Genomic DNA, 10,954 nt, shown 5'->3' with positions numbered 1-10,954 from the left:
ATAAATATAAACAAAATAGAATAAAATATGTTTAAATGCAATTATTGAGACTTAAAGGTGGTTGATCAAAACTTATTTCCTTGATTTTCAACTCAAATTGAGAGAATATAATATATAGTATTTCTATAAAAAAATTAAAATGTAATGTGTCTATAATTTATATTTAGTTGTTATTTGGCTGAGAAAATTTTTTTGTCATAAAATATATATGATTATTACAGCGATATAATCCAATTTTATTTATAATTTCTTTTTAAAATATATAGAATAATTAATATATGTACAATATATTAAGTACATTGCATATTCAATAAATTAAAAAATATTTTTTAATAAATAAAATCAAATGAAGTGCTTTTTTTATGATGAACATATAATATTCCCTTTGATTTTATTTATAAAAATAAAATAAAATATAATGCGTCTATAATTTATATCTTAGTTGTTATTTGGCTGAGAAATTTTTATCATGAAATATATTATTTATTGTAGTGATTAATTTTATTTTATTTATAAATTTTCTTAAAAATATATTGAATAATTAATATATTTGTACAATATATATTAAAAAGTAATTTTTATTAAGTACAACATGTTTAATAAATTTGTATTAAGTACACCATATTTAATAAATTAAAAAATAATTTTTTTTAATAAATAAAACCAAATGAAGTATTTTGTTATAATGAACATATAACATTATTTATAAGAAAAAAATCATTTATTAGAAATATTAAATAATTCATATACACGAGTAATATAGAGACTATATACATTATTTATTTAATAATTCTAAAAAATATTAGTTTTAACTAGATCATAGAGAAATATAGTTATTTTAAATGATGAAGCATTGTTTCATCGTCTAACATATTTCAAGACATCACAATTTGAAAACATTTGCTGGGAACATATTTTAAAATTACATATTCATCCATCTTATTTAAAAACATTTTTTTAATAAAGAAAAATCAATCGAGATGGAGTACGAAATACAATTTGTTGAGTCGAAATTAATAATTTAAGTGTTGTAACCGGTAAACACGGGGTGTAACCGGTTACAACGGATAGAAAAGTACTTTTGGAAGCAAGAAAAATAATTTTGAAGTTGAGTTAACCAAATACATTAACCGGTTACAGTTGTTTTGTATTTTTGTGTTTGCTTGTTGTAACCGGCTACAGCCTTAAATTTTATCGTTTTCTTATATTTTAAGATTGTGTTTTAGGTCCCAATCACTTTGTAGCACTTATATAAATGCCTTATAGGCATCGTCATCTTTAGTTAATGCAAATTATCATTCTCACCCTCAATTATCTCTCTCTCTCTCTCTCACTACCTCTTTCTCCACATACTCCATAGTTCACAAATTGTGTGATTGCATGTTCTAACATTTGGCATCAAGTGTCTGGTTCTGATCCATAAGCATTCGTTGTGAAACATGAATTTTGTCTCCAATGATAGAGTCCCCACAAATCCACCAACCCCTTATGCGAAGAATTACAACAAATGGTACAAGAAAATGAAGATGTTGTTTAACTACCAAGAAGTTCTTGAAGTGATTAAGAATGAGGTGAATCCCCTTGTCGAAGGTGCAACGAATGCACAAAAGACTATGTACAAGGAAGAAAATAAGAAAAATTACAAAGCGTTGTTCTTGATCCATCAATGTGTGGATGGTGACAACTTTGAGAAAGTTGACGATTGTAAATCAGCAAAGGAAGCGTGGAAAATCTTGGAAAAGGCATATGCAGGGGATGATAAAGCAAAGGTGAAGGCAAATCCCAAAGGTAAGATAATCAAGTATAAGGCTCAATTAGTTGCAAATAGATTTTTACAAAGAGAAGGTATATCTTTAATGAGGTATTTGCACCGGTTGCTAGGATTGAAACCATAAGGCTAGTTGTTGGTATTACGAATATCAACAGTTGGTCTATCTATCAAATGGATGTGAAGTTCGTATTTTTGAACGGCTCACTTGAAGAAGAAGTGTATGTAAAACAACCCCTCGGTTTTGTTGTAAAAAAACAAGAGGGGAGATTCTACAAGTTGATAAAAGTGCTATATGGTTTGAAGCAAGCTCCGAGAGCTTGGAACAAAAGGATATATGGTTTCTTAGTTGAGGTTGGTTTCAAACAATGTGTGTTCAGACATGGGGTTTATGTGAAGACGAATACAAGTGAAGGTGTGATCATTCTTTGTCTATACGTAGATGATTTGTTGATCACGGGCAGCAACAAGAAGAGTATTTCTAAGTTCAAGAGTGAGCGACCTTGGTATTATGACATACTTCCTTGGCATAGAGTTCCACAAGTTCAAAAGGGGACTACTTATGCACCAAAGGAGATATGCTCTTTAGATATTGAAGAAGTGTGATATGGAGCATTGTAATGATGCCATTACACCAACTAAACAAAGGTTACAACTGTCCGAGAATGAAGAGGAGCAGAACGTACACCTAACTCAATATATAAGGTTGATTGGAGCGATATGTTACTTATGCAATACGCGGCCAAATTTGGCGTTTAATGTCGCTATTGCGAGTAAATTCATGGAGAGACCGAAGGTGTCTCACTTGGCAGCAGTCAAAAGAATCCTAAGATACATCAAACGGTCTATTGGTTGTGAAATTGTCTTTCCCACAATGGATAGAAGCAGAAAATGCAATTTGCTTGATTTTACCAATTCCAACTGGTGTGAAGATAAATATGATCGAAAGTCTACAACTGAGCACATCTTTATGTTCGATGGAACACAAATCTCATGGTGTTTGAAGAAGGAACCGGTAGTTGCACTCTCGTCTTGTGAGACCGAGTATATTACTGCTTCGTTATGTGCGTGCCAAGCCGCGTGGCTAACGAATCTATTGAAAGAGTTGGGCAACAATGAGGGTGAGGCTGTCACACTCTTGGTTGATAATGTTCCAACTATTAATCTTGCTAAGAACCCAATTGCACATGGGAGGAGCAATCACATTTAGATGAGGTTTCACTACTTGAGGGAGCTTGTTAGTGAATGCAAGTTAAGATTGAGATATTATAAAAGTAAGGACCAAGTTGCTGACTTATTGACTAAAGGAGTCACAAATAATGTGTTCAAAAGGTTGAAGATGGACATGGAGGATTTGAAGCACTTGAATTAAGGTGATGTGTTGAGTGAAAATCAATAACTCAAGTGTAGTAACCGGTTAACACGGAGGTGTAACCAATTACAGTTGGTAGAAAAACACTTTTTGAAAGCAAGAAAAACAGTTTTGGAGTTGCGTTAACAGGTTAACCAAATACGTTAACCGATTACAGCAGTTTGTGTATTTTTGTATTTGTTCGCCGTAACCGATTAACAGTTTGTGTTAACTGGTTACAAACTCGAGTTTTGACTTTTTCTTATATTTTAAAGATGTGTTTTAAGTCTCAATCACTTTATAACACTTGTATAAATACCTTAGAGATATGCTCATCTTTAATAAATGCAAATTATCATTACCTCTTTCTCTATGTATTGTATAGTTTACCAATTATATATGATTGTGTATTTCAAGAAAATTTACTAGTATCAAAGTAGTTGTATAGTTTACCAATTATATGAGTGTATATTTCAAGAAAATTTACTAGTATCAAATAGTTGTTAGACATTAAAGTTAAAAAATTGCTTATTATGCCTATATTTATGTATTTGTCTTTAGAGATGTTTTTTTTTTTTTATCGATAATAAGCTTTAAATTTAAATTTATGACCGTGTTTTAGAAATATGAACAAACTTCTTACCAACTGAGCAAATATTTTTCTATAAAATAATTCTTTTCATTTCTTCCAATTTAAATCTAACAAAGAAAAAAGAAATTATTTAAATACATAAAAAGCGTAATGAATAGTTTTTGTTCTTAATTAAATATATAAATAAAAATTTAATGTATACTACATTACCAACTTGTATTACAGAAAATAATTATGCAATCAATACAAAAAAAAGAAAATAATTATACATAAAAAACTTATATATAAAAAATTTGTATTGAAAAAAATAAAATTTTCTTAATGAAAAGAAATATAATTTTCAAATTTTTTTTTTTTACATTTATTTTTCGCCTTTAGGGCCGAAGTTAGCATTACTTATTATTTTAAATGAATGATATCATTGTTTTTACTAGAAATTGTTTGTATTATTGAATAATTGAAATTCCAAAAAGCCAACTAGAGCCACCGGCATACCAGCTAAAAGCTGCATCTAAAGCAAATCAACCAAATCCAACGAACGCATCTCTCTCGCCTCACTCCATCATCTTCTTCAACCAATTTCTCTTTTCCATAAACCCTATTCCCAATCTTCTAAACTTCAACAACAACAACAAAAAAACCATATTATTATCATTATTCAAAATAAATATCCAATCCAAACTTCAAAACTGGAGTTGTTTCCCTGAGAAATGCCAAGTGTGGCTGTAAAACTCTACAGCGTATTCTTCAAGTTCCTCTTGAAGCACCGTTTACAAAACCGAATCCAAGCCCAACCCGATAATAACTCCAACTCCTTTGGTATCACTTCTCGACCCGAAGAATCCGTCGCTAACTCTAACCCTTCCTTTACCGACGGCGTCGCCACCAAAGACATTCACATCGATCCTTTCACTTCTCTCTCTATCCGAATCTTCCTCCCTCAATCCGCTCTTTCCCCTCCCGACCCTCATTCCAAACCTAACTCCAACCCTAAACAACAAGATCCCGAACCTGGCACTGGATCTACCACTTTCCGAAGAAGTAGCTATGGTCCTCCGTTCAGGGACGAGCTCCGAGGGAGGAATAGTAACGGTGTTGAGGGTTTGAATTTGATGGGCGCTGGTGTTGAAAACGGTGCTGGATTGTACCGTGGTTACTCGCCGGCGTTGGATAATCGACGGAGGAAACTGCCGGTGATGTTGCAGTTTCATGGGGGTGGTTGGGTTAGTGGGAGTAATGATTCGGTGGCGAATGATTTGTTTTGCCGGCGGATTGCCAAGCTTTGTGATGTGATTGTGGTTGCGGTTGGGTATAGGTTGGCGCCGGAGAGTAGGTATCCGGCTGCGTTTGAGGATGGGTTGAAGGTGTTGAATTGGTTGGCGAAGCAGGCGAATTTGGCCGAGTGTAGTAAATCTATGGGGGTTGGTGGAGGAAGCCATGGTGGTGGTGGTGGTGGCGGCGAGTTTAACAAAGATAATCATAGGCATATTGTTAATTCTTTCGGTGCTTCAGTTGTTGAGCCTTGGTTGGCTAGTCATGGAGATCCAACAAGGTTTTCACTATTTCATTGCTCTATTCCATTATTTTTATGTTAACTGTCATGAATCATGATCCTTAGCCTGTGTTGTTTGCATTATTATCTTGTTAATTATTTCAAGATTTAGAATTTAAGATTGACGAGTAGTCTTTTTCTTGCTCGTATTGTCAATAAGAGTAGCAGTTTGTTCTAATTCTGCGAGGCTTAATTGTTATATCTGCTATTTGAATTTGTCAACATTTTCTACGAAATCATGTCACAAAACTTTACTGGTTTGTTAAGTTCTGCTACTCTATAGTGCCGCTATATCCACTATTTCACAACTTTTTTTTTTATACTTTGCTTGTTTGTGAGTGAAATGCCTTCTGTTATTATTTTCTCTTGTAGATATATAGTGATTCATTAGAGAACATACTATAATAAGGTAGGTCAAGGGATCTTTGAGTTTTGGGAAAGAGGTGGGGAGGGGAGTATACTGAAGAGCGAAAATCTGATTATGATTATGATGGATGCTAAATTTAGTTGAAATCCAATTTTTCTGTTGTGTGACATGAATTGATTGAATAGAGGTGCTGTCTGATAAACAACTAACAGCCCATTATGCGAGTAATCTTTGGCATTTTGTTTTACTTATTTGATAAGCCACATATTTCGGCAGTTTCTGATTTGTCGGGCAAATTGTTTGCTATTTAACCTATTATCTTGTTTCTACTGATGTGCAAATTTTCATGTGGTCTTAATCTATAACCCTTTCTGTGCTAAAATCAAGTTTCATTGCATTTTCTTGTTACAAAAATGTAGATCTGGTTCATATTGGGGGTTGGGATACTCAGTTGTCATAAGAAACTAAAGTGCATTGATTTTTCTAGTGTTATATTGGCATAATGCTTCTCTCTCCATTTTAACTAAAGGGATTTTGCTTGATCATTTGTTTAGGGAAATTATAGGCTCTTTGTTGATGGAAGAAATGAACTAGCATATCCGTAGTTCTTTCTTTCTTGTTTTTATCTGATAGTTTGTTTACTAGACTCGTTATTGATTTATGGTCGGGGTATCAAATTTCCATTTTTTTAGAAGGAAGCATCATCCATTCTATGCCTGTGAAGTGCCTTTTTATAATTTTATTTCCTTCTATTTAGTATGTTTATGCTGTTTTTTAGCTGTGCCCACAAGATGTCTCTATTCTTTGTAATTTAATAGCATCCATTGGCACTATTATGCGTTTTTTGATCAGTGTGTCCTTTTAATCGAGTTAAGTAATTTAAATGCATCCCGTAAGGCCTTATTCTACTCTATCCATTTTATTGACAAAAGGGTAAGTAGAGTATTTTCAATTGCGGATAGCGGAAAATAGAGGATTGCTATGCAATAGTGCTAGAGTGGCTATTTGCCAACATCTTGCACTAAATATGGTGGTTTGTCTGAATTCTACCACACTACGCCGGTATAGTGCTGTTATACCTGCTATTTAACAATATTGTCTAAGAAGTTACTATATGTAGTAGGCCCATAGTAGGGGCCCACAAAGAAGAATAATGACATGCTTCCCATTAATTTTTTTTATTCTCTCTTTTATTTTAGTTGATTCTATAACCATTTTTGGAGTTTTCTGGTTTACTTTTAATTTTTTTTTTTCCGATGCTCTTCTTTATCTTATAGATATGGCTAAGAATATCGTGTTATCTTTAATCTTGTCTCCCTTGTATCTGGACACCGTATCCCCACATTATCTTCTATACTAAGCTGATTTCTAGGATGCCTTTGTTTAACATCCCAAATGTTTATACTTCAAAGTTTTGTTAGGGAATATTTAATAATGTTGATGATCAAATATTATAATTTTTTGTTAGGACCCAAGCCAACAATTTGGGAATTCATTACAGAAAAAATAAGAGAGAAAAATGGAAATGCTAATGTGGCATGGGGGTGAGGAGAGAGTGTTATCAAACTTAGGGGATACAGTTATATGGGAACATAGAAGAGAGAAGGAAGGAGTATCTTGGAAATTTTTTTCGGGGTTCGTTACGGGCATAGTACATTGTTCTCAATAGGAGCTCAACTGTGTACGACATGATATTCATTGTTCTGGAGTTGTCTTTTTATTTTCAGCAGTAATACAACTTGTTTTTCCACTATTGATATGTTTTCTCTGTTAAGTGCTACTGTGTGCAGCGAGTTCATATCAATTTTTTTTCTTGAAGTAGTGGTTTACAAATAATAAGCTGCTTATTATTGGAGTGCATATTTTGCTATTGTGCAAGTGATTAGGTGAATTAAGACTATTGCTTGGGCATGTGGTGTAACATATACTACGATATTGATAGGTAACCTTGATTAGCTAGCCAGTTAATGGATTGGTTAGTTTGGGGGAAACAGTGAGTAATGAGTGTATATAAATAAGAGGAAGGGTTTAGAGGGAAATCATCTTGTCATTTGGTAAATAGTTATGGCCTTAGAGCATTTGGGATGTAGGCTGTGCCTCAAATGTTTGCTGTAGTGTTGTACTTTCCTGTATCCAGAGTATTCTTCCCTATTTTCTTGCAGGTTAATACTCTATTAGTTCTATAACTGTTCAAATAAACTTTTATAGTGTTCTTTTTTGTTCCAACATGCATTGTTGGGTATATGGTGTTGCATGTTACATTCTTAGTGGACTGGTGTGATACTCTCTAAGTCTTGGAATACCTAAGAGTGTGTTTGGATGGAGCATTTTAATGAGGGAAAGTAATTTTTTGAGGGAATTGAAAATGATTTGATCAAAATCCATTGTTTGGATGAAAAATATGGAGAATTGTTAAAATGATGTAAATTTATGAAGTATTTTAATCAAGTTAAATTTAAAGAATTTCAAATGACACCAAAAAGTAAAGAATTTGAAATTGCTCCATAACTTGAGTATTAAATTGTTTATTATTAATCTTTCTAAATTTGCAAAATGGTCCAATATTTTATTAAAATTATAAATTTATCCCAAAATTTTTCATAAAATTGCAAATAAGTCCCTAATAATTTTCTAAATTTACAAAATGGTCCCTTGAAATTTTCAAAAATTGCAAATTAGTCCCTATTTTTTATATTTTAAATTTGACCCAAAAGTTTTAAAATTGATGAAAATGACCAAAAAAAATTAACAATGAATCAATTTAATAATTCATCCAAACAAAAGAATTTAAAATTGAATGAATTTCAATTGAATCATTTGAATTGCTTAGAATTTTAAATTCCTTAAAAATTCTTAATTGCCTCATCCAAACACACTCTAAGAGTCTCTCCTCTAACAGGGCCCTTTTTTGTGTGAGTTAAAAACTATAATACCATCATAAGTTGCAGAATCACACTTTTACATAGACGCTGTTATATTATTTGTCATTTCTCGCTGTCATGCTTCCTTTTTGTTCCAGTTGTAATTGACCTTTTTTTATTTCTTTAATATTGAAACAGATGTGTTCTTCTTGGAGTGAGTTGTGGTGCGAATATTGCAGACTACGTGGCTCGAAAAGCTGTGGAGGGAGGCAAGCTTTTCGACCCTGTCAAGGTGGTAGCCCAGGTCTTGATGTATCCATTTTTTGTTGGCAGCGTTCCCACGCGTTCTGAAATAAAATTGGCAAACTCCTACTTTTATGACAAGGCTATGTGCATGCTTGCTTGGAAACTTTTCCTACCCGAGGAAGAATTTAGTTTGGACCATCCAGCAGCTAATCCCCTGGTCTCAGGTCGGTCTCCTCCTTTAAAGTCGATGCCTCCAACATTGACAGTGGTGGCAGAGCATGACTGGATGAGGGATCGTGCCATTGCTTACTCAGAGGAGCTCCGGAGGGTGAATGTTGATGCACCTGTTCTCGAGTATAAAGATGCAGTGCATGAATTTGCAACACTTGATGTACTTCTCAAAAGCCCCCAGGCCCAGGTTTGTGCCGAGGACATTGCCATCTGGACCAAGAAATATATTTCACTTCGAGGTCATGAATTCTCGTATTGAGTAGGGTCTAAAAAACTTACGATGATGATTCCCCGGTAGATATTTACCTTCTCTCAACTTCGAAATTAGCTTCAGATCACTCTTTTGCTGCGGTTACCCTGGAACAATTATATTATTTGATTGGTTTTGATGCTTTATAAGGTGTTGGATATTGACTTGTTCCATGTTTGTACCACTTACCCGTTCTTTTGTAAGATAGATTTAGTAGGATTAGTTCAGCCATTGAGAGATGCATATACCTCATGCGTACCAACCATCTTAGGACATTCTTGTGCATTTTTTCATGTGTATTATGTGTCATATTTCTTATTGAAATTTATAAAATTTAATGAGCCATTCTCTTGGCATGTGTATGTGATGTGATTTCTAATTCATCTATCATTCTAGTAGTACGCCCTTTATTGTTAAATTATCTCATTGACCTGAACTACTCAGATCTTTTTTTTTCTGCTGCAAAAACTCCACAACTCCTGGAAATGATATGATATACATGATAAGAGCTATGTCCTAAAATACTGATATCCTTCTTGCCTGGTATGACAAGAGCTCTGTCCTATAATATATGATATCCTTCTTGCCTGGTATGTTGGTGCGCACAAACTGTGCATGGAGTCACCCTCTATGTAAATGTTCATCCACAAATGCGATTGGGAGGTGATGACTTTGTTCTAACATAATATTAGTTAGAGGTTTTCCTTTGATGATGATAAACTTGCTTTAGTGTTAGGTGTTAGCTTAGCCTCTTTCTAATATACAAGGATTTGTTTCATTCTTTGTTTCTCATTTCTTTCATTTATGCTGAAACTGTTTTGTTGGAATTTGTCAAAGTGTAGTCGTGCATGCTTATTGATAAATCCATATTTGTTCTGGAATGTGTGACCAACAATGAAATTAAGATTCTATATTGAAAAAGACTTTTGCAATTAAGTTACAATTTAGTGAAGCCCTATGACCATGTAAGGCCTATGCTTCCTAAGTAAACGTACGTGCATTGTTGGACTCAATATTATATATTTTTCCTTGATGATTATTCTCTCTAGGATTAATTTGCTGAGTATAAATACGGCAAAGTCTTTACATTAGTCCTTCGGTGCTTTATCTCAAACCTTTTGAGGAGACTGCCCCCACATAATCAATGCCTGTGTGAGGGGGATACATATGGAAGCAAGCCTAAGCAAGATAATGAAACTCTCACAAAGTATGTAGTCTTATTATGCTGGCCAAGTTTAGTTTTGCTTGGTGGCCTCAATACTGGAAGCACTTTGAGGGTTAGGGTACTACCAACTCTGGTGTGTGCTCATGTAACCATGTTGATCATTCTGTTTGGTTTTCTGAGTGTATACTGTAGTTGTATAGGTTGTACCTTTATTATAGATGTTATAAAATCATTTATTTGTTCGATAACATGGGTGACTCTATTAGTATCATTTAGTTGTAAGGTAAAGATAAGTTTTTGTTTATAAATATATTATTTTACAGTATGTTTTAATTTCTCTATTAGTATCATATTCAACAGCAATGACCGAATTTGTTGACTAGAAATATTTGAGGACTATTAATTGAAGAAAATATGTATATACTCAAAATAAAATAAAAATTGTATAGACTCAAAATAAAAGACAAATCGACTGATAAAATAGAATTTTGGTTATGAGACTACGAGACTGCAAAATGGGATACATCATAGGGTTCAATATTTTCTTACGATGTTAGACAGTGATAAAATA

At 33.4% G+C, this 10,954-nt stretch overlaps 2 protein-coding genes across 2 annotated transcripts; both read left to right on the top strand.

Annotated features, from left to right (window-relative positions):
- Positions 1 to 2,375: 2,375 nt before the first annotated feature.
- On the top strand, positions 2,376 to 2,978 carry LOC131641307 (secreted RxLR effector protein 161-like). The gene has a single exon (XM_058911606.1). The coding sequence runs from the start codon at positions 2,376 to 2,378 to the stop codon at positions 2,976 to 2,978; it is 603 nt and encodes a 200-aa protein (XP_058767589.1).
- A 1,172-nt stretch (positions 2,979 to 4,150) lies between these two features.
- LOC131641309 (probable carboxylesterase 11) lies at positions 4,151 to 9,580 on the top strand. The gene is made up of 2 exons (XM_058911608.1): positions 4,151 to 5,263; positions 8,690 to 9,580. Exons 1-2 carry the CDS (start codon positions 4,422 to 4,424, stop codon positions 9,225 to 9,227), a joined length of 1,380 nt encoding a protein of 459 aa, XP_058767591.1. The 5' UTR covers positions 4,151 to 4,421; the 3' UTR covers positions 9,228 to 9,580.
- Positions 9,581 to 10,954: the final 1,374 nt, after the last annotated feature.

The sequence above is a fragment of the Vicia villosa genome, unplaced genomic scaffold (assembly GCF_029867415.1).
Source record: "Vicia villosa cultivar HV-30 ecotype Madison, WI unplaced genomic scaffold, Vvil1.0 ctg.003645F_1_1, whole genome shotgun sequence".
In the NCBI taxonomy this organism is placed as follows: domain Eukaryota; kingdom Viridiplantae; phylum Streptophyta; class Magnoliopsida; order Fabales; family Fabaceae; genus Vicia; species Vicia villosa.
The sequence above is the reverse complement of the archived record's forward strand: the minus strand, read 5'-3'. Positions and strand labels throughout refer to the sequence as shown.

Excerpts from the sequence above, each read along its gene's own strand:
- LOC131641307 (XM_058911606.1), top strand. The coding sequence starts at position 2,376 with ATGGAGCATTGTAATGATGCCATTACACCAACTAAACAAAGGTTACAA.
- LOC131641309 (XM_058911608.1), top strand. The coding sequence starts at position 4,422 with ATGCCAAGTGTGGCTGTAAAACTCTACAGCGTATTCTTCAAGTTCCTC. Across the intron at positions 5,264-8,689 it reads AGTCATGGAGATCCAACAAG|ATGTGTTCTTCTTGGAGTGA; the intron begins GTTTTCACTATT and ends ATATTGAAACAG.